This window comes from Balaenoptera physalus (assembly GCF_965194825.1).
Source record: "Balaenoptera physalus genome assembly, chromosome: 12".
Taxonomy (NCBI): domain Eukaryota; kingdom Metazoa; phylum Chordata; class Mammalia; order Artiodactyla; family Balaenopteridae; genus Balaenoptera; species Balaenoptera physalus.
Genome location: NC_138897.1, coordinates 89,305,704 through 89,329,441, shown reverse-complemented (window position 1 = coordinate 89,329,441; position 23,738 = coordinate 89,305,704). Strand labels below are relative to the sequence as shown.

Sequence of the window (23,738 nt, the reverse complement as noted above, 5' to 3'; positions counted from 1 at the left end):
ACAGGGGGAAAGATGAGGGAAGGGGTCTCCCAGGGGAAGTCTGAGATGCTGCAATGATAGATTGGGGGCCTAGGAGTGGGCTGGTTAAAATAATGTGAACGTGAGAGGATTTATCGCCTTCATTTCACCCGACGACTCGCCATCAGTAGATCTGGTGGGGAATTTTGTTTGTTTACTTGTTTAGGGTTTTTATATTTCTTCCCATTAGTGAAGCACTGAACATATTAAAACACCAGAAGCAGCAATGAAGTGCTAATTAGTTTATAATGATCTTTTGTCCCTGCAACAGATTAAATTGAAATTCTCAGAAGCCTGGACTTTGGCCATGCTCAGGAAAGCTACTGGAAAGTGGGTGCTTTTTTTTTTTTAAATCTCTACTAGTGCAGATCCCAAGATGATTGAGAAGAGGACAAAAACGAAAGAAGGAAGACTGTTCTCCCACCAGGGTGTTGCTTGCCCCATTGGTCCAGGTAACAGGCTAGGTGTCCAGGAATTAAGCAGCTCATTCTGGGGCCCTGATCAGGAGGTTCTTTTCAAGGGGAGAGCTCACCTCCAGCTCCTAAATTCCCAAGATCTGCCCTCTTAGGTGAAGGCAGAGGTGAAGGTCAGAGCTGCAACTGCAAACTGAAACCCCCGCGGTTCCAAAGCGGATTAACCTCGCTGTTCTTGCTCCTATTCAGGTTAAGGGGCGAAGCTTCGATGTCTGCACAGAAGAAAGATGTGCACGTGGCAGACAGTAAGGGGTGTGCTTTTACTGGGAGCCATGAAGCAGGTTTGTTCTTTTAGGAAGCTCGGCGCCTCCAAGCTGCTTTTACCCAGCTCCTCAATGGGACCCTGCCAGGCAGGGGGCCACCTGAGAGGCAGGGGCTTGGAGAAGGTGGTCAGGCAAGGAACTGGCTCTGCCCCGGGGCTGCTCGCTGAATTTGGGGAGATGAGAGGATCACCATAGTGGTTGCCCCCTTTTTTAGTAACAAAGATCCTGAGCTCATAAGCAAATGCCTTTATAAGGAAGAAGAGACAAAAGGAAATGATTAATTTACTGAGTCCTTATCTCTGTGCTGTGTGCTTTACATGTATCAGCCTACCTGATCCTTATAAGGATCCTGTAAAAGTCCCTATTTTTACCCCCATGTACCCCCATTTCACAGACAAGGAATCCAAAGATCAGAGCTGCTAAGAAACCTGCCCTAGGTCCCACAGCTAGCAGAGAGTAGGCTTCAGATTTGAACCCTTGTCTCTTTGACTTCAAAGTCCGTGTCTCTCTGATGCTCAACCATGCAATTCTCCAGCCTCGCCCTAGGCAGAGATTCTCAGCTCAGGGCAGGGGGGTGAGAAGAGTAGACTGAAAATACACATTTCAAATGATACTCTTACTATTTCTGTAACACACTCTTTGGAGATTCAGGCTAGATCTCTCTAACTGGTGTGAATTTGCAGGCGGCGACAGGGTGAGAAGTATCTCATGGGGCCCGGGTGAACAAGGTGGAATCACACGGCCTCACCTGCAAATACCATGGGTCCCTGGGACAGAACAGTAACCTTTTGTCTGCACATTAATACGAGCGGGTGTCGCAGGGAGCATCCCAGAGGCAACGCCTGAGTCTTGGCTGTCTTTGGACCCGCAGGCCTAGCACAGTGCCTGGCATGTCGTAGGGGTTTAATACCTGTCTGCTGTTCCTGAGTGAAAAGAAGGGGTCTCCACTCGGCACCCTTCTTATGGGGCCAAGCTTCTCGCCGCATCACGTACCTTAAATTGATTTCCCACTGCACCACCGTCCGGTCCTGCCCTCCTGCTGTGAAGGCATAGCGGCCGTCATAGGAAACGTCCATTCCAGCCACCCCGCTGGGGTGGCATATAAGAGCAGATGTCTTATGTGGGTTGCCATCAACTGGTAAGATCTGAAGTCCAACCTAGAAAGGAAGATGTAACTAGATATTCAGACTCAGATAACCGGGCCCCAGGCCGGGCCTGGCAGGGTCACCTGTCACCTCCAGATCTGTTTACGGGAAGGACCTGTGTGTCTAGAACCAGCCATCTCAGTGTGAGAGAGCTGCACTTCACATGGCTGGGGCTTCGCACACACTGCGCCCTGCACGGTGGTCCCTTGGGAGACAGACGCAGGTTCCACCAGGGACACAGAAAGGAAGCTTTCCTCCTATCTTCATGGTCACATGTCCAGGCTTTTCCAGGACAATTCTGGCATCTTATGATTTTATGCCTTCCCATATAGATTAGTCATCAAATATACAACTAAGTGTAACTAACTTGTATGTCTTTATAAGATTTTTCCTTGTAAAGAAATCAGAAAAGAAAAACCCTTTGGTGGACCATGTGTCTTGTACTTTTGGGAGTAGAGAAAATGAGGTAACTCTCCTGAGAGTCATTCCCGCTCATTTATGGCCATTTTCACTGTGGAGCAGGATGGGAGTCGCGGGCTTGGCTGTGAAAGCCGGCGTTCTTGAGTCTTGAAATACCTGAGACTGCCTCCGGCTCCAAGTACACGGTCACCTTACGGGGCAGAGAGCAAAGGGCTGGTACCTTGTCCCTGTTAACAAACACCATGTAGCGTTTCTGAAGTTCCAGAGGGGTTTTCACTGGGAGGATTTGTATCTGCTCAATGGGAGATCCGTAAACTGGCCCGAGGAGTGTCTTTCTGCAAGAGAAAAAAGGAACGCTTTCTAAATTCCACAAATCCCAAGGCAGGTTTTATGACTTGCTCCCTTTCACGTTGCCTATACATTTTAAATTCTGAATTTCCTGTCTTGTTGCTCAGCTAAGCCCATTGTAAGAACCTCTCCCTCAACTGCCAACAGCGGCCGTAAATAAGGGGCAACAGCTCCAAACGGCGAACGCTCTGGGGAAACTCTGCTTGTGAAGGATGCTTTTCACAGCCGCGGCTCTGACTTTCCTCCTTGACAGCTGAGTGAAGGGAACATTATGCCTCGAGAACGTGCACACGAACAAGGGATGGGAAAAATGCTGCAAGGAAGGGAGGAACGTCAGCAGGATGCGAGGAAACACCCCCATCCCCACGGCGGGGCCGAGACCTCAGCCTGGCGTCCAGACAGCTGACAGCAGGTCTAAAGGCAACGCGCGGATTCCAAAAATCCATCTGCGCATCAAACTGTAATGAATCGCACCCTCACAGCAGTCCGACTTCTGAATTCAGACACTCTTACGCTAATTAGGAATCTGATCTGAGGGGAGGCTCCCGGACAGGACCTCAAGCCCAGAGGTGGATTTCCCCTGAAGCTGGCCAGACCTGCGCATCAGGACCCCTTCCTTGCACACACACCTCCTGAGGCCTGGGAGGGGCACTGCAGTATATCCTTGTAGCTTATTTTATTTATTTATTTGTTTGTTTGTTTGTTTATTTTTGGCTGTGTTGAGTCTTTGCTGCCGCACATGGTCTTTCTCTAGTTGCCGCGAGCAGGGGCTACTCTTCGTAGCGGTGCGCAGGCTTCTCATTGCGGTGGCTTCTCTTGTTGAGAAGCTCGGGCTCTAGGTGCGCGGGCTTCAGTAGCTGTGGCACGCGGGCTCTACTGTGCAGGCTAAATAGTTGTGGCGCACGGGCTTAATTGCTCCTCAGCATGTGGGATCTTCCCGGACCAGGGATCAAACCCGTGTCCCCTGTATTGGCAGGTGGATTCTTAACCACTGTGCCACCAGGGAAGTCCCCACTTTTTATTCTTAATTATATACCTTTTTTAAAAAAAGAGGACCCACAAAGCCAAATACACTTCACACCCCACAAAACTTGGGTCTGCCCCAGGGTAAGGACAGTAGCTATTTCATCTTATTATATTTTAAGCCCCTCATCGTTTGGACGTGTTTTCTCCCTGTGTCCCCTGCACCCAGCCCGTGTCTGGTGGGAACAGGAGACGCTCCTTGTATGTCTTTCTTGAGCACCTCTCTGTGCCAGGCACCGTGACGGGGGGTCGGGACTCAGAAATGAGTGAGATGTGGTTGCTAATCTCACAGCCTTGCGGGAACAACGGACATGGAAGCACCATGAGGGGAGAAGTGAGGTGACAGGCAAATTCCCGGCACGGAGCCTGCGCTGCGGAAGGAGTGATGGTACATCTATCAGGAGACATCTGAGCTGAGTTTGGGAAGGTGAATTGGAAAGGCAGAGAAAATATGGAGGTAACGGAAAAACAGGCAGTGGGCACAGGAGATCAAAGGTATGGGACGTGGACTGTTGCTTGAAAACTGCAGAAACAGTAAAGGAGAAAGAAGGCTGGTGGTGGAGGGAGTAAAACCGAAGAGGTGAGCAGGGGCGAGCTCTGAAGGCAGACTTGACCGTGACCACTGGGCTGCAGGATGCAGGAGAGTATCAGGCTGGATGATCCAGGATCAGGTTTACGTGCACAGAGAATTAGGTGAAATGTTAAAGACACTAAAATGACCAGCTGGTAGACAATGCATCAGCTAATTGTAAGTCACCCTTATCTAGTCATTTGAGTAGAAATGTTTAAGGACTTTCCTCAAATATCATTGAGTGGGTAGAGGCAGGGAAGAGGATGGTTAAGAGAACAGACTCTGGTTTGAATCCCAGCTCTGACCCTTAAAAATTAGAGGCAAGTTGTGGAGAAACTGGAACCTTCATATATTGCTGGCAGGAATGTAAAGTGGTGCAGCTACCTTGGAAAACAGTCTGGCGGTTCCTCAAACGGTTAAATATAGTTACCATATGATCCAGCAATTCTACCTCTAGGTCTACATCCAAGAGAAATGAAACAGATGTCTACACAGAAACTGATACACAAATGTTCATAATAGCCAAAAAGTAGAGACAACCCAACTGACAACGGATGGATGAATAGACAAAATGTGGTCTGTGGATACAACGGAATACTATTCAGCCATTAAAAGGAATGAAGAACTGACACAGGCTACACCATGGATGAACCTTGAAAACATGATGCTAAGAATCAAGACACCAGAAGTCACATATTATATGATTCCATTTACATGAAATGTCCAGAATAGACAAATCCATACAGACAGAAAGTAGACTGGTGTTGCCAGGGGTGGAGCAGTGGGGGATCAGGGGGGAAAGGACGTGAATGGGGAGTGACTGCTAACGGGTTTGGGATATCTTCTGGGGGGTAATGAAAATGTTCTTGAATTAAATAGTGATGATGGTTATACAACTTTGTGAATACAGTAAAAAGCCACTGAAAATGGTAAATGTTATGGTATATGAATTATACCTTAATTTAAATTATAAATAAGCAAAAGAAAAAAAAGTCAAGTTAGTCAACCCCTCTGGGCCTCAGGTTCCTCACTGGTAAAACAGGGATAATGACAGTATTTACCCCATAAGACTGTAGTGAGCACTAAATAAGTTAATATATATAAAGCACTCATAACAGTTCCTGGCACATAGTAGGAGCTATATAAATGCTACCTAGTACTGCCAAAATTTCTAACAATTTCATAAAACTAATATCTTTTTCTTCTGATTGAAAACATTTTACATATTCATTGTGAAAATTTTCAAATATTGAGACATAAAGTAGAAAATCTACCCGTAACTCTACATGGCTGCACCCTTTATCCCAAGATAATCATGGGTAATAGCTTGGTGTATACGACTCGAGAACTTCTTTTATATATATTCTAGCCCATATAATTATAATTTTAGATGAAAATATATAAGTTACATAAATATAATTTTAGATGAAAATATATTCATGCATATTTGGCAATTTGCTTTATCTCATATTATGCCTTGGAGATATTTCCGTGTTACTATGCAGAGAGCTATCTTCTCTCTTTTCTTTTTTTTCCTTTTCTAAAAGCAGCATCATGTTTCAGTGTACTGACAAGCCATCATTTAACTAATTCCCTATTAATGGACATTTGGATTGTTTCCATTTTTAAAAATATTTTCAAACAAGACATCCTTTTACTTATGTCTTGGCATCCTGTGTGAGTACTTCTGTGGGCTACATTCCTAGAAGTCAGAAGACAGGCTATAATTTAATAGAGGGTAACACACTGCTGTCCCCACACCTCCCACCCCCGCCCGCCAACAGCCGGTTGGTTCCCTTACACCCTTGCCAACGCCGGGCGCTATCCATCATTTTTATCTTTGCTAATCTGATTTGTGAAAAATGAAGTCTTGTTTTCATTTGCATCTTTGATGTACTGGTGAGCATCTGCTCATAGGTTTTATTGGCCTTTGTCTGTGAACTGCCTCTTCATGTTCTTCCAAATGCTTTTAAATGCATTTTTTAATTATTTTGGATTTATCATCAAAAGGCAATTCCTTCCCAATTAAGTTGTGGTTACAGGGCTTTATTATTCCTACAACTTAAAAGATGCTTTATGCAAGGTGTTTTTACTTTGGAGCGATGAGAATGTTTTAACTAGATAGAGGTGGTAGTTGCACAACACTGTGAATGGACTAAATACCAGTGATTTGTTCACTTTAAAACGGTTGGTTTTATGTTATGTGAATTTCACCTCAATAAAATATTTTTTAAAAAGATGCTTTATACTAATTTCCAATTGATCTTCAATGGCAGAAACTCCTAACTTCATGGCTCTAAATGAAAGCACTAATTAGAAAAGATATACACATCCCTATGCTCATTGTAGCTTTACTTACAATAGCTAAGATATAGAAGCAACCTACATGTCCATCAAAAGATGAATGGATAAAGAAGATACACAATGGAATAAAAATCTTGTCATTTGTGACAACATGGATGGACCTAGAGGGTATTATGCTAAGTGAAATGAGTCAGACAGAGAAAGACAAATACTGTATGATTTCACTTACGTGTGGAAACTAAAAAACAAAACAAATGAACAAATGTAACAAAATAGAAACAGAATTACAGATACAGAGAACAAACTGGTGGTTGCCTGAGGGGAGGAGGGATGGGGGAAGGAAAGAAATAGGTGAGGGAGATTAAGGGGTACAAACTTTCAGTTACAAAATAAATGAGTCACAGGTATGAAATGTACAGCATGGAGAATATAGTCAATAGCTATGCAATATCTTTGTACAGTGACATATTGTAGTGATCATGTTGAAATGAATGGAAGTATGTGTAAATGTATAGAATCACTATGTTGTGTAACAAGAACTAATATAGTGTCATAGGTCAATTATACGTCAGAAACAAAGAAACTCATAGAAAAAGAGATCAGATTTGTGGTTACCAGAAGGGAGGGGTTGGGGGAAGGGGGAACCGGATGAAGGCAGGCAAAAGGCACAAACTTCCAGTTACAGGATAAATAAGTCCTCGGGATGTGATGCACCACATGGTAAACAGAGTGAGCCCTGCTGTGTGTCACACATGAAAACTGTTAAGAGAGTAAATCCTAAGAAGTCTCATCTCACAGAAAAAAAATGTTTTTCTAGGGACCTCCCCGGTGGTCCAGTGGTTGAGAACCCGTCTTGCAAGGCAAGGGACGCGGGTTCGAGCCCTGGTCAGGGAACTAACATCCCACATGCCGCGCGGGGCAACGAAGCCCACGCACCAGAACTAGAGAGGAGCCCGCGTGCCGCAACTAAGACCCGACACAGCCAAAAAGTAAGATAAATAATTAATAAATTTTTTAAAAAACTGTTATAAAAAGTTATACAAAAAAAAGTTTTTCTATTTCTTTAATTTTGTACCTATAGGAGCTGAGGGATGTTCACTAAACGTACTGTGGTATCACTTCACGACGTATGTAAGTCAAATCATTACGCTGTATACCTTCAACTTATATAGTGCTGTCTGTCAATTATATCTCAATAAAACTGGAAGAAAAAAATAATAGCGACAAAAAATGCAATGGATGGAAACACTTAAAAAAAAAAAAAAAGAAATTTGCTTTATGCTAATTTCCCATTGATCTTCAATGGCAGAAGCTCCTGACCGCTTGGCTCTGTGTCTGTTACTAAGTGTTAGCGGCAACTCCAAGCCTGGGCCGCTCCATCCCGCATCCCCCAGCCACCTGCTCAGCCAGCTCAGAGGTTCTCAGGACCGGGTACATCTATGGGATATTCTTTGTCCAAAAAGTTTTTGTCGGTTAAAGATGCTGTACAAAGATTCTGAAATCTTCCTAAAACTCCTTTTTACATATTTCTTTCAAATGTCTCCTTCCCAGTGTTTTAATAGTTTAAAAAAAATTGTGCTGGATTTCTCTCCTGTCCCTGACACATGAAACGGCATTTTTCAGTCATTTTTCCTTGGACCCTTCTAAAAAGGGTTATTGGGGGAAAAAAAAAAAAAGATCCTGGGTGATCCTGGCCTTTTGAGGACCTATCTTATCTGAGATACATTTCCAAAAAAAGGTCTTCCTCAAGCATGGGGCCAGCTGCTGTTGGTGTTTTCCGACTTCCTCCTCCTGGGTGGGGTCACTAAAGCATTCTCACCTCCAGTTTCTCCTGACTCTGCTCTTCCCGGCCATACCCACGAGGCAGCCAAACCACAGGCAGAAAGAGGCTGCCTGCCAGGGCTGACTAGCTAGGATTCCAAAGCCAGGGCTGCAACAGGGCCCAGTGATGCCAAGGAGAGAACAAAGTCACAGCTTGGTTCAAGGGTCAAGTCCTGCCCTGACCAGCTGCTTGACCTGGGGCAAGTTTTATCACCTCTCTGATCCCCAGTGGCGCAATCCTTTGCAGGGTTATTGCAGATGAAACGGGATGACAAACGCAGGGCCCCGACACAGGGATCGTGCACCATAATCAGTGCTGATCACGAGAGGCAGAGCCTGGACCCACGGGCCTAGCAGCACAAGAGGCCAGACACAGACGCAGACCTACTTCGGGATGGAGGAACCACTGCTCTAAGATGCGAAGCTTTCGATGCCCTGGGCTTGGTCCTTTGACCGCTTCTCCATCTACCCTTCCCCTCTGGAATCTTCTCTCATCTCACGGCTTTAAACCACCAGGTGTGCTGACCTCAGACATGGGTCTCCAGCCCAGCTTCTAACATGAACTCCACTTCCCCAATAAAATGCAGATTTCATGGTGACAGAAACATTGTTTTGTTTTCATCTCCATCTTCAGCACCTAGAACAGCACCTGGCTCAGGTAGGGGGCCAGTAAATAGTTACTGAGAGAACAAAGAATACTATCAGTTGAACTTAAAACTCCTTTAAGAACGAAGAATAAGAAAAATTAAACAACTGGTAGTATTCAGGTGAAACTATCTGTTGTTTTTTCTTTAACATCTTTATTGGAGTATAATTGCTTTACAATGGTGTGTTAGTTTCTGCTTTATAACAAAGTGAATCAGCTATACATATACATATACCCCATATCTCCTCCCTCTTGCGTCTCCCTCCCACCCTCCCTATCCCACCCCTCTAGGTGGTCGCAAAACACCAAGCTGATCTCCCTGTGCTATGTGGCTGCTTCCCACTAGCTATCTATTTTACATTTGGTAGTGTATATATGTCCATGCCACTTTCTCACTTCATCCCAGCTTACCCTTCCCCCTCCCCGTGTCTTCAAGTCCATTCTGAAACTATCTGTTTTTATCCACGAGGGAAGAACAGAAGATTTCATCGCACATCAGCAACTTCTCCGGGGCCCCAGGGTCCAGTTCCTTCATTGAGCCTCAGGCACTGAGCTCTGGGTACCTTATCCCCGTGCAGTGCTGGACTCAGAAACGAGGGCTCTGGGTTTGAATCCTGACTCTGGCACTTCCTAACCATGTGACCTTTGGTGAGAACGACCTCCCTTATCTGTGCCTCAGTTTCCTCCTCTGCAAAGTGAGGAGGGTTGTGATGGTAGCCAAGCTGCTTGCAGGTCCTTAAGGTGGGACTTGAAATAAGCCGGACACTGAGAAACGGATCTACGTGCCATTAGTGGGAAGCTCCCATGCTTACCTGCACATTTTTGTGGTTGAATTAAAAAGCTTCACTTTGTAGCCACTGTTGCAAATGAGCAGGAAGAGCTCCTTGGTAAGTGGCGGGTACCAGACCATACAGGTGGGGTAGTTGCCCTGGTCGGTTCGGTGAATGTCCAGGACTTCCAGGTGGTCTTTGTAGCTCTTGAGTAGATTATACTCGATCTACAGAGAAGCCCAGATGAACACACATGAGGACTGAGGTGAATGAAGTCAGTCAACAGTCCTTTTCTGGGGAGAGACAGCATCAGGTCTTCTAGGAGGAGACTTGCCTAAACTTCTACACCTAATAAGCTACCAATACGGAGTGTCCATTATGAGCAAGATGATGCCATTTAGTACTCACGACTCCCCAGCAAAGCAGTACTGTTGTGCCCATTTTGCAGATGAGAAAACAGATGTTCAGAGAGGTTCAGTGGTTTTCCCAAGGTCACACAGCTAAGAAGTGGGAGGGTAAGAATTCAAATCTAGGTCCAACTAACTCCAAAACCTGAACTCTTACAGTTATGTTGTACTGCTTCACTTACCATTATCTTGGGAACTTTTTGAGGGTAGGAGCTAATTCATATCTAAATCTCAGCACTTGACAGTCATAAATTAGCAGCCTGCTGAATTTCACACATATGTAGGCTTTGGTGGCCAGACCAGCATGGATGGACAGAAGGAAGGATGGATAGAATAAAGGAAGTAAGGGGGGGGGAGGAAGGAAGTTAAGATGGATGCACAGATAGATCGATTGATTTTGAATCCTTTTGGCTCGATCATGTAATATTGCATTTGCCACTGTCTCTACCTTTCCCTCTGATATTCTCTGAGTTGTCACATTGAGGTAAAAGCCTGGCCCTGTCCCCTAGACACACAGAAAGTGTAAGTGTTGGCTTCCAGACGCACACTGAGAGGCGAGGGTGGCTGGGCTGTCCGTGCTGTGGGGAGCACGCCCCCCCACCACCGTCAACATGCCACTTCCCAGGAGCCTTCTCACTCAGGACACGAGTCTCTGTGTGGTGTCAGAGCCGTGTGAAGGCCAAGCGCCAACTCGGAAAGGTTTTCGCTGCTTTGTCGTACATTCATTTTCTCAAACACACGCACGCATACTGTGGGTCTGGTTCTGTGCCAGACGCCAGGGAGGTAACGAGAACGAGACATGTCCCTGGTGACCAGGCAAAGGAAAATGAAACAGCTCACCAAGAGTCTGTCTCTCCCGAGGCTCAGCAGTCTTGGCTCATTGCTGTCCAGATGAACCCCGAACAGGACACTTCGAATGCTCTTGCGATGAGAACGAAGTCTTGCCAAATACTCCCAGACCCTTCGTCCATTTTTGACTCTCACCACGTAAACGGCCACGGTGAAACTTACATCCTGAGTATGAGCAAAAGAGCAGAAGTTGCTCCTTTTTAGATTTTGTAACTTAAGAATCATCACTATGTTTTTCATACTAACTTTGCTTTTAGAAATTTTATGCAAAAAGAAAACCTTAGTCTATTGGAGCAAGTAGTAAAATCATGCCCGTTTTGCAGATGAGAAAATCAAGGTTCAAAGTAGGTAGGTGGGGGCAGGGAGAGACGGTATTTGTCTGACACTATGGTCTTACTCTCCTTGCCGGTCCCCACCTCATTCTCTGTTGGAAACTGAAATCCCGACTCTTTCTGCCTTTGTCCTCCCTTCTCTTTATCCGGCTACACAAAATTTTAAAAGGTATGATTAAAAAATATATACATGATGGCTGAGAGTGACATGGGTCGGGGAGTGGGCGGGAGCAGCCTGAAGGAACCTGGGGCGCCTGAGTCAGTGTATTGCTGGGAAGCGTGTAAGGGACAGAGGTTTAAGTGAAGCCGGCTGCTTCCCTGCAGCCCACCCCATCTCCCAAGAGAACTGGAATGAAGGGAGAGGTTGGGGAGTCCCAGAAAAATCTTTACTGAGATTAAGAGCCCTATTCACACAGGGAAGGACCAGAATCCAAAATGCTCGGTGGAAGACTCTGCTTAAATGAGAATGTCATCTCGTGAAAAATCAAAGGGAAAGATAAAACCCTGGATGCAGAGAAAGGGTTCCGAAAAACTAACAAACCAAAACGAGCTGTCAGAGTAGCAGAATCCAAGTCTGGAAGTTCTGAGGCCCTGGTCTTGTTTTCAGGCAGAAGTATCCCCACTTCCCCCACCCCTTTCTCCTTTTGTAACAGCTTTATTGAGATATAATTCACCTCCTACACAATTCACCCACTGGAAGTGTACAGTTCAACGGGCTTTAGTATATTCACAGAGTTGTGCATCCATCATCACAGTTTTAGAACACTTTCATCACCCCCAAAAGAAACCTGTACCCTCTAGCAGCTACTCCCCAGCCCCCCCACCTCCCAGCCCCTCCCCCTTGTGGCTTTAAATAAGGTTGCTGAGCCCCTGGATGGCACTGAGTGAAAATACTCACAGCGGTCGCCATATACTGGGAGTCATGGGAGAAGCTGACGTGAGTCACACTGGTTCTGGAATATTTGAAAGGCTCTGGGATTTCACTTTCTAAGGACATTGCATCAAGAATGTAAACAGTCCCTTCTGTGAAGCCAGCTCCGAGGAGAGCTCCTGAAATCACAAGCCAGAGAACAATGATCGAAAAGGACTTCATTCACTCAAGAAACATCGACTCCACGCCAGGCCTTGTTCTAGGTGCCGAGGAGACAGCAGCGAACACGACAGACAAGGTCCTGAGAAGGAGAAGTAAACTGGAAAGCATGGCATCGTGGGATGAGACCAGGCGGTACGGAGCTCTGCAGGGTCCAGGGGGAGAAGGCATCCCATCTGGCCTGGTGTGGGGAGAGGGTCAAGGTAACCTTCCTGGAGCTGTGACAGCCAAGGGGTTAGACATTTGGGTCTGTTTTCAGTTTAGAACCTAAGACAGGCTGACAAAATGAAAATACCTTCGGGGTTGTAGGTCAGACTCTGGACTCCAAGCCCCTTCTCAAAGATCCTGCTGAAGAGGTATTTTTTCTGTTCATAATCCCACACTTTGATCATCCCACAGAAACTCCCGATGGCAATGAGGGGTTGGTACGGGTGGCAGGAGATGGCACAAATGGCATCCTTGGGCTCTACAAATAACTTCTCAAGTTTGGTCCCATCTGCTGTTAAGTGGTACACTGACGCATCCGACGTTCCAATGATAAAATTCCTGTTTGCCAAGGAGAGACCCAACAGCATCAGTGTTTGCAGGGAATGGGGCACGCCAGCTATTCTGCTTCTAATTGCACATGAAACGCCTCTGTCGTCTGTAATTTAGTGACATTATTAACCCAACATCTCCAAAAATATACCACCAATACCCAACAGCCTCCATTTGCAAGTGAAAAAGCCCACATTTCTACATGTAAATTGAGTCATTAAGTATGCAGATGGACAGTCAGTTGTACAATTAGCTAATCTGCACATGCAAATATTCATTTGTGTATGCAAATATGGAGTTTGGTGCACACATACAGATGTGCCTGCAAATACCACAAGGGTAATTAAGCAGACTCACAGATAATTCTGTCTTGAAATGTTATGGTTATTAACTATCAAATCCCTTTAACTGTAGTGCTAGGACAAACTCAGCTTCGAGAAAGGAGACCAACCTACAGCAAAGGACTCCAGAGGCAACAGAGATTAGAGCCCTTTGCGGCTTCCCATCACTAGACGTTCTTAACAGGAGAATGATGTTTCGCTTAAAAAATCAATTAAATAGTGATTGTAATCAGCCAAGGAGATCCATCTGCAAGCCAGATAAAGGACTGACTAGGGAGGCCAGCTCCCTCGAGTTCCCATCCCAGGAACAGGAAGAAGATCCCACTGTACACAAACTAAAAGAAGACATCACTTTTTGACCATGCAAATGATGAGATTCATTAACAACTCACCTTACAATAAAAAGGTCACCTTTTAAAGTGCAGTCTGGAGGATAGTTTGTATTTTCGGTCGGAGGAGTTGCCGGGGTCTTTGAGAACGACAGGCTTCTTATGGAGCTCAGTTTGAAGTGGCTGTACCAGTTCACAATGGACAGGCTGTGATCGTAGAACTTGATGTTACCCCGAATGTCACCTGTGACAATATAGCTGAAATGGAGAATAACATCGGCTTGTTAAATAATGGTAATGAGTACCATCTATTGAACACCTAATTATATGTCAGCCCCTGGACTCTGGGCATTGTAAAAACTTTCACTTAGTACTGCCCTGGGTTTCCCTGGTGGTGCAGTGGTTAAGAATCCGCCTACCAATGCAGGGGACATGGGTTCAAGCCCTGGTCCGGGAAGATCCCACATGCCGCTGAGAAACTAGGCCCATGTGCCACAACTACTGAGCCTGCGCTCTAGAGAGGCCGCAAGCCACAACTACTGAGTCCGCGAGCCACAACTACTGAAGCCCGCGTGCCTGGAGCCTGTGCTCCACAACAAGAGAAGCCACTGCAGTGAGAGGTCTGTGCACCACAATGAAGAGTAGCCCCCACTCGCCGCAGCTAGAGAAAGCCCACACGCAGCAGCGAAGACCCAACACAGCCAAAAATAAAAACAAATAAATAAATAAATTTATTTTTTAAAAAACTATTGCCCTATGTGGCTGATTTTACTGTCATCCCAGTTCACATCTAGGAAACTAAGGCTCAAGGCCTCGGATTGCCAGATTTAGCAAATAAAAATTCAGGATACCCAGTTAAATTTGAATTTCAGATGAACAATGAGTAAATTTTTAGAATAAGTACGTCCCATATATTGCATGGTCCCAAATGCAGTTGCCCCATGCAACATTTGGGACGTACATAAACCTGGCAACCCTATCAGGGCCACGTGGCTAGACTATGCCGGGATCCAGGTGTATCTTATGCAAAGTCCATGCTCTCTGCTCTCCTCTTCCCTGCCGCCCAAGATCAGCCCCACGCCACGGCAGTGGGCAGTGATTTACACCCTCTGCCGTAAGACTACAGATGACAACAGAGTCCATCAACCATCCCTCTGAAATCACGCAGGCTGGCAACGGGATACAGGAAGACACTGCTGTGAGAGCGATCGATGGTAAAACCCTGTCCAGTCACCACAGCCAAAGGCAGTGCTGCGTGACAAAACAGCTTTTATTTCCAGTCCTCAGAGCCATCCCAAATGGGCTTGTTTTTTCTAAAGCCTCTGACATAATTCTAATCACGGGGGGCGGGGGGAGGTGTGGGATGAATTTTCTCTTATATACGCAAAGTGATTAAATGAGGTTTCTGATTAATAAGCAAGGCAGGTGGGCCGAGTAATTGGCTAGAATGTCATTCACAGCCCTCTGCTGGACAGAAACGGCAAAACAAGCCAAGTGTTTTCTGAGACCTTTTCCTGCAAGGGCTCTGGGGTCCTGGCTGGGTTTTATTTAACATGGAGAAAAGGAAACCCAGGCCTGGTCTTCCCTGGGTCCTAACCCCCAACAATTAAAAGTTGATTGCATCATCAGCTGCAATTCTACTACTGTCTTTTCGCATCAAGTGAGTGAAGATGACGATTTGCATTTGTCTTTGTAAAGCCACGCCAGGACCTCACTGTTCCTCTGTATTAAAAGAAAGGGTCAAGAAAGCAATGGGCTTCTGGGAAGCAGATGGCACAGTGACTCCAGCCATGCAGGCAGGGTTCTTGTCACGAGGCAATCGTCTCCAGCACTGATAATGGCTGTTGTACCTAGAGCTCCCCTGTACCAGATGGCATGCTAAGAGTTTTACAAGGCTTGGGAATTCCCTGGCGGTCCAGTGGTTAGGACTCAGAGCTTTCACTGCCTGGGCCAGGGTTCAATCCCTGGTCAGGGAACTAAGATTCCTCAACCCATCCTCACAAAATCACTCTGGCGAGACAGTATTGTTATGCCTACTTTACAGATGGAAGAATGGAGGCTCAGCACATTTAAGCCCCTTGTCCAAGGTCACTTGGCAAGGAAGGGATGCATCTGGCAATGTGAACCCTTTTATGTCTGAGGCTAAGGCATAAGGCTTAGATCATCTATGTGCTCCCGCAGTCTCTCAAAATCAAAGAGTTAGGGAACTTTATAAAGTTATGTTGTAGTTCATCTTTTCACGATGGGTAAATGTTATTCTGTAATCAGAAAGAAATATATAGCTATTTATGTCCTCTTCTTAAATTTAAAGTATGGGCAAAATAAGTCTAATTAGGGCAGAGGAAAAAAAAATTAGTAACTTTTTGTTTCACCAACACAAAAGGACTGTTAAAAGTAATACATGCCTGGGACTTCCCTGGTGGTGCAGCAGTTAAGAAGCCAACTGCCAGTGCAGGGGACACGGGTTCGAGCCCTGGTCCGGGAAGATCCCACATGCCGCAGAGCAACTAAGCCCGTGCACCACAACTACTGAGCCTGTGCTCTACAGCCCGCAAGCCACAACTACTGAAGCCCGCGTGCCACAACTACTGAAGGCCACGTGCTCTGGAGCCCATGCTCTGCAACAAGAGAAGCCACCGCAATGAGAAGCCCGTGCACCGCAATGAAGAGTAGCCCCCGCTCGCCGCAACTAGAGAAAGCCTGCGTGCAGCAACGAAGACCCAACGCAGCCAAAAATAAAATAAATAAATAAAATATTAAATTACTTTAAAAAAGAAGGAATACATGCCCATGATTTTTTTTTAAAAAAAGCAAACCAATCAGTACAAATGAGACTATAAAAAGAAGTAAATCCACCCCCATCCTTGATCCTAGATCTCAGTTCTTTTCCTCAGAGGCAGCCAATGTTCCCAGTTAATTGGCTCTCCCAAGAAACAATCTATGCATGTACAACATACGTGTATACCTCCAAAAGGGTTTTAAAATAATTTTATAATCATCTATAGCTACTTTTTAATTAATTAAGTACCTGTCAACTGTAGTAAGCACAGTGATACCCTCCTTCTGCAAATGAACCAGTTTACAAGGTGTGATGTGGGGAAAGCCCAAAGAGGTGGAGGCAGATGGCGGTGGGCGGTAAACGTCCCAGACAACCAGCTTCCCTTCCAGTGTCGCCGACAGTATTTGGGTTAAATTCAGATGAAAGACTGACTGGCTAAATTTTCCCACAAGCTTGTTGAATGTCTGCGTTTCAAGAGACAGGTTATGAGTTACCTTTGGGAGTAAATATAAAACAAAACATTTATCAACACGACGTTTTATAATGTTTTACCTAAATATAGTAGGAAAAAAATAAAGTAAAAAAAAAAAATCATTTAAAAAAACCCTCCCCCATGGAGTGCCATGATCCAGGCAGTTCTGAACCTCTGAAGGTTTGCTAAGAGCAAGTGAAGGGTTATGTACTGGCTTAATTAAACTATTTGCTTAAAGCAAATGAAGGAGTGATTAATCATTGTTTATATCTGTTCAACTTCTCTTACTGAGGTTTCAGAGACTGATAAAGAAACTAATGTCTGTCATGGACAAAGCATGCTCCAGCTGTAAAATACTATAAAACAATTCTCTCAGTTTATTTTTGATCATAAATTATTTTCCCATCCGTGGAAATTTAAGTACTGTACATAGAAATGCCCCAAGACTTCTTATTAAATGTGTGCTACGTAGGATAAGGCACTAGGCCATCTTTCTTAGAGAGTGTCTTGGAAATGAAGTATAGAAAGAACCCAGAGCAGTGAGTGAACCCTCAGTGAATGTTTACTGAGTGAATACATGAAGGAAACTCGGCGATCCGTCATATGATACAGTAAGTCTGCTGCCTGACTCTCTACTTAGGCAGAGAAGATCCTAAGGTGGACCTCTTTGACTTGAACACAAGAGGGTCAGGAGAAGCACAATTGGTCAAGCAAGGACATCACGTTCTTTCTAAGAACAGCCCTGTTTCAACACGAGGCATTTTTATCATTTCAAACTGCAGCCGATCCTCATTCTTTGTGGATTCGGTATTTGTGAATTTACTTACTTTCTGATATTTATTTGTAACCCCCAAATCAATCCTCGTGGCACTTTCACAATCATTTGCAGATGTGTGCATGTGCCGAGTGGTGAAAAACGTGACTTTCCCAGCTGACGTCAAACAAGGCAACTCCGTGCCTTCTTGTTTCACCTCTCAAACGAGAGACAAGTGTCCTTTTCCTAGCCTGTTTAATGTGATGTTCGAAATTTTTTTTGGTGCATTTTGTTGGTGATTTTGGTATTTAAATTGGCTCCTGAATATGGTACTGAAATGCTGTCTAGTGCTCCTAAGCCCAAGAAAGCTGGGACGTGCCTTACAGAGAATACACCTGTGTTAGATAAGCCTCATTCAGGAAGGAGTTCTATCTAGTGAGTCCAACATTAAGGAACCAACATTATATATTGAATATGGTGTCTTTAAACAGAAACATACATAAAACAAGGTCATGCATCTGTCAGTCGGTGAAAGTACTGTGACCCTAGGCTGGCAGGAGCCTATTCCTGTATCTCTCCTAGGAGCAATGATTCAGCATCCGTTAATTCAGGTCTACAGAGACCTTACAGAACATAACTGCTGCAAATAATGAGAACTGACTGTATTTTTTTTTTGATACTTTGATGTATGAAAAGCAAAGTTTGCAGACAGAATAATCTTGCCTTGTGTCCATCGTCTTTTGGCATGCCCTCTTGAAAAATAAAGTTTTATTGGTCAAACCAAAAGTGAAGAAGGGAAGCAGAAAAATCATTGTCAGATGCACAGTGAGAGCAGGTTATGTGAGTATCAAAAGCAGAAACTGCTGCAGGAGACAGGACTCGAGGTCCACCTCAGGTGCAATCACTCAAGGAAAGCAGGAACGATAAAACGTTCCCGCCACCGCCTGGCTCACCACCTTTCTACTGGCTCTTAAACATCTAAATACCCAACATCATTTTTAAAAAATGGTCCTATCTATCTATCTATCTATCCATCCATCTATTGTCTTATTTTTGGCCCTGCGTCTTTCAGGATCTTAGTTCCCCCACCAGGGATGGAACCCGTGCTGCCTGCATTGGGAGCACCGAGTCTTAACCACTGGACCACCAGGGAAGTGCACCCAGTATCATTTTTATTGCTCTGAAAACTGAGCAGCTTAAAGGGATCCACTCATGTTCAACTACTTTACTTATTTCACCCCAAATTAACTTTCATCTTTTGTCATGTGCACACATACATTATAAAAATCATCACTTTCTTGGGTATTTTTTCATGGTAGTAAACTTTCTTTGCCATTTATTTATTTATTTATTGTTTTTTAAAATACTTATTTGGCTGTGCTGGTTCTTAGTTGCGGCCCGAGGGATCTTTGTTGCCGCCCGAGGGATCTTTGTTGCCGCGTGTAGGATCTTCAATTGCGGCATGCGGACTCAGTTGCGGCATGCAGGATCTAGTTCCCTGACCAGGGATCGAACCCAGGCCCCCTGAATTGGGAGTGCGGAGTCTTAGCCACTGGACCACCAGGGAAGTCCCTGCCATTTATTTTTATTCCATATTATTTTGAACAATCCTTCCATTATTTTTAACTGGCCATTCAGTATGGTAAAGGACCTAAGTAAAAATTTCAAATTATTTTGCAATATAAAGACATACAAAGAGTAGCCCAAAATGACTAAGCTGACACACACATATTTATTCTCCACAAAGTCAGATGTAAAAAAAAAGCACAACAGGCATACTCACTTTTTCTGTTAAAAGTGGGGCACTGTGAACAAGTATATCTCCCTCTTCATACTGATAAGCACAGAAAAAAAAAATCACTACTAAAAAAAGACTTGGTTTCCAAAAGAAGAGCTACATAACAGCAAAAATCAAAACAAATGCATCTGAACAGGGTCAGAGCTTTGCAATTTCTACAGGTAGGATAACCTGCTGTCTCTAGGGACATCTAGAAACATTCTGAAAGAAAAGTAAATACATAAAAAATGCCACAAATGATTGTGACTAAGTGGTAGTTAATGCAAATCTGAATTCTACATTTATAAGGCTTTGAAGCTATAATTAATACCTGAAGGAATGAATATCACTGAAAATCAGCAATTCAATGTGTTTTTGTTTAGCATTTTTCTTACTGAGGAAAATTCACTTAATATAAAATTAACCATTAACCATTTTAAAGTGTAAAATTTAGTGCCATTTAGTACATTAACAATACTGTGCAACCATCATTCCCTCTAGTTCCAGGACACTTTCGTCACCCCAAAAGGATGCCCTCTATCCATTAAGTAGTCACCTCCCATCCCCCCCAGCCCCTGACAACCACCATTCTGATTTCTGTCTCTATGAATTTACCTATTCTGGACAGTTCATATCAATGGAATCATAGAGTATGTGGCTTTTTGTGTCTGGTTTCTTTCATTCAGCATAATGTTCTAAAGGTTCATCCACGGTGTGGCAGGCGTCTGTACTTCATTGCTTTTTTTTTTTTTTTTTTTGTGGCACACAGGCTTAGTTGCTCTCTGGCATGTGGGATCTTCCCGGACCAGGGCTCAAACCCGTGTCCCCTGCATTGGCAGGCGGATTCTTTTTTTTTTTTATAAATTTTATTTATTTATTTATTTATGGCTGTGTTGGGTCTTCGTTTCTGTGCGAGGGCTTTCTCTTGTTGCGGCAAGTGGGGGCCACTCTTCATTGCGGTGTGCGGGCCTCTCACTGTCGCAGCCTCTCTTGTTGCGGAGCACACGCTCCAGACGCGCAGGCTCAGTAGTTGTGGCTCACGGGCCTAGTTGCTCCGCGGCATGTGGGATCTTCCCAGACCAGGGCTCGAACCCGTGTCCCCTGCATTGGCAGGCAGATTCTCAACCACTGTACCACCAGGGAAGCCCCCACTTCATTGCTTTTAATGGCTCAATAATATTCCATATATGGATAGACCACGTCTGGTTTATCCATTCATTAGTTGATGGGCATTTGATTTGTTTCTACCTTTTGATTATTGTGAATAATGCTGCTGCTAGGAACATTTGTGCATAAGCATTTGTTTGAACGCCTGTTTTCAATTCTTTGGGGTATATACCTAGAAATTGGTGGGTCATATGGTAATTTTATGTTTAACTTTTGAAGTTTTTTTTAATCTCATGATTTTGCCCTGTGTCAGTATATACATGACCAATCTGTTTGCTAATTCCTTTTTGAAAGGAAATAAAGTCCAAGATCTTGAAAAACCCTTGATCTTGAACATATTTTAGACCTTAAATATATTCAAATAAATATTGCCACATTACTTTAAAAAATTAAATGAAATTTAAATTATCTGCTTCTGATTTAATATGCTAATTTCCAATGGGACTAAAATAAATGCTATAATTAAATCAAAACATTTTAATATATGTTTATTGCTTTCTAAGTAGATACTATATTGTTACTTTACCAAAAGATCTGTACTCAAAGAATAAACACATACTTGTTTATACATTTAAAACAAATGAAAATATTTCTACTTACCCACATATAATATATTGCTTGTGTTTTACTATTGCTCACCAATTCTTTATTATTTGTTGGATTAAAAGTAAGGTAGCTCTGAAATATAAAGTATGAAAATATGTTACATTATAATACATTTTCTGTTTCTCTCTGGTTAAGCTGAATGTTAAAGTTAAATAATATTTTTAATTAAAATAAATAACTGAGTAGGAATATAAAACAGAAAAGACATGGGGGATTTCCCTGGTGGTCCAGTGGTTAAGACTCCACGCTTCCACTGCAGGGAGCATGGGTTCGGTCCCTGGTCAGGGAACTAAGATCCCACATGCCTCGCGGCATGGCCAAAATAACAAAAACAAACAAACAAAACAAAAAAACAAGAAAAAAAGTAATTTAAATACTGAATGTTAAAATTAATGGTCTCAAACGTGTTTCCTTTCTTATTTAGTCTTATTTATTATAATTTATTATAATTCATCATCTATAAATTGGAGCAAGCAAAAGTAAACTAGTATTCACCAATAACCTTTATTCTGTGTCCTTTTGGACAAAGACTGCTGTGTATTCATTCCTAAATTTAACAGGGCCACAAGGTAACTTGGAACGAATGCAAAATATCAGAAGGGGCTCTGATTCCTGCAAAGATGGTGTGCAGCATGGGTTGCCCGGCTCCCTCCCCAAAAATCCACCCTGCAGACACTACAGAAGTGAAGGAAACCTGAAATGCAGAAACTAAGTAACAACAAGTGAGAAATCCCTGGGGAGACAAGGCGTACGTCTTGAAATGATATACGCATGGGAGGCAGGCGGCTGCAGCCTGACGTGGAGGGCTGCAGGAGACGGATGAGAGACGGGTTGGAGAAATGCTTTTTTTGTTTGTTTTTCAAAGATTTTTTTGGATGTGGACCATTTTTAAAGTCTTAATTGAATTTCTTACAATATTGCTTCTGTTTTACGTTCTGGTTTTTTGGCGCTAAGGCATGAGGGATCTTAGCTCCCCAACCAGAGATCAAACCTGCACCCCCTGCATTGGAAGGTGAAGTCTTAACCACTGGACTGCCAGGTAAGTCCCAAGAAATACTTTTTTTTTTTCTTTGATTTTTTTATCTTTATTGGAGTATAATTGCTTTACAATGTTTGTTAGTTTCTGCTGTATAACAAAGTGAATCAGCTATACATATACATACATCCCCATATCTCTTCCCTCTTGCGTCTCCCTCCCACCCTCCTTATCCCACCCCTCTAGGTGGTCACAAAGCACCGAGCTGATCTCCCTGTGCTATGCGGCTGCTTCCCACTAGCTATCTGTTTTACATTTGGTAGTGTATATATGTCCATGCCACTCTCTCACTTCGGCCCAGCTTACCCTTCCCACTCCCCATGTCCTCAAGTCCATTCTCTACATCTGCGTCTTTATTCCTGTCCTGCCCCTAGGTTCATCAGAACCATTTTTTAAAATTCCATATATATGTGTTAGCATATGGTATTTGCTTTCCGAGAAATGCTTTTTAAGTTCCATTCCTGCCTCTCCCACCCCATCTCTTATTCCTTGCCTGCTGATTGCTGCCTCATTTCAAGAATGTAAACTACCAATGCCAATGCCAGATGATCAATTTCAGGACAACACAAAGGCCTGGGTGGGGTGAAGAACTGGTGAAAGCAAGTGCATGGATGAGGCCTCACAAAGGCTGAAAATCAGCCTCAAATCACCTCAATCTCTGATTAGATCGAGGTGACCACTTTGCCAAAGGCCTCTAAGAAGCAAAAGTAAGTCTTCCTTGGAGGAAGTTATTATCAACCTGAGCCTCAAATTATTCCTATTCTTTTTAAAGCACAACATCTAGCATTCAATGAAAAATAACCAGGCATAGGAAAAAGACATGTCCAAATGACTGAAAAACAAGGGAGAAAAGTAATCTACAGAAAGACACCCCCAGGAGATCCAGGTATTTTTTATGGCTGAGTAGTATTCCATTATATATATGTACCACATCTTCTTTATCCATTCATCTGTTGATGGACACTTAGGTTGCTTCCATATCTTGGTAATTGTAAATAATGCTGCTAAGAACACTGGGGTGCATGTATCTTTTTGAATTAGTGTTTTTGATTTTTTTCAGATATATATCCAGGAGTGGAAATGCTGGGTCATATGGAAGTTCTATTTTTAGTTTTTTGGGAAACCTCCATATTGTTTTCCACAGTGGCTGCACCAATTTACATTCCCGCCAACAGTGCACGAGGGTTCCCTTTTCTCCACATCCTCTCCAATATTTGTTATATTGTGGTCATTCTGATAGGTGTGAGGTGATATCTCACTGTGGTTTTAATTTGCATTTCCCTGATGATCAGCAATCAGATAACTCTATTTAAAAAAAAAATCAAATGGAACTTCTAGATCTGAAAAAAAAAATGGTTTAAAAAACATGAAATGGAAATTGAGTTATTTTTAGTGAGGTGGATGGACCTAGAGTCTGTCATACAGAGTGAAGTAAGTCAGAAAGAGAAAAACAAATACCG

At 43.7% G+C, this 23,738-nt stretch overlaps 1 protein-coding gene across 10 annotated transcripts in view; it reads right to left on the bottom strand.

Moving 5' to 3' along the window:
* CFAP251 (cilia and flagella associated protein 251) overlaps positions 1-23,738 on the bottom strand; it is a 66,694-nt gene that overhangs the window by 21,213 nt on the left and 21,743 nt on the right. For 8 of the 10 annotated variants that reach the window (XR_014251979.1, XR_014251980.1, XM_082418038.1 and 5 more), the window contains 10 exons: positions 21,237-21,314; positions 19,476-19,526; positions 16,716-16,930; positions 13,751-13,945; positions 12,776-13,026; positions 12,289-12,440; positions 11,050-11,223; positions 9,845-10,029; positions 2,540-2,654; positions 1,748-1,911 (listed from right to left, as the gene is read on the bottom strand). Coding sequence is in view for 8 of the 10 variants with exons in the window: in XM_082418038.1 (XP_082274164.1) it covers positions 1,748-1,911; positions 2,540-2,654; positions 9,845-10,029; positions 11,050-11,223; positions 12,289-12,440; positions 12,776-13,026; positions 13,751-13,945; positions 16,716-16,930; positions 19,476-19,526; positions 21,237-21,314 (1,580 nt within the window). In the remaining 2 variants the exon portion in view is untranslated. Of the gene's footprint in view, positions 1-463; positions 1,343-1,747; positions 1,912-2,539; positions 2,655-9,844; positions 10,030-11,049; positions 11,224-12,288; positions 12,441-12,775; positions 13,027-13,750; positions 13,946-16,715; positions 16,931-19,475; positions 19,527-21,236; positions 21,315-23,738 lie in introns of those variants that run through there. The other 2 variants (XM_082418041.1, XM_082418043.1) reach the window with 2 other exon arrangements.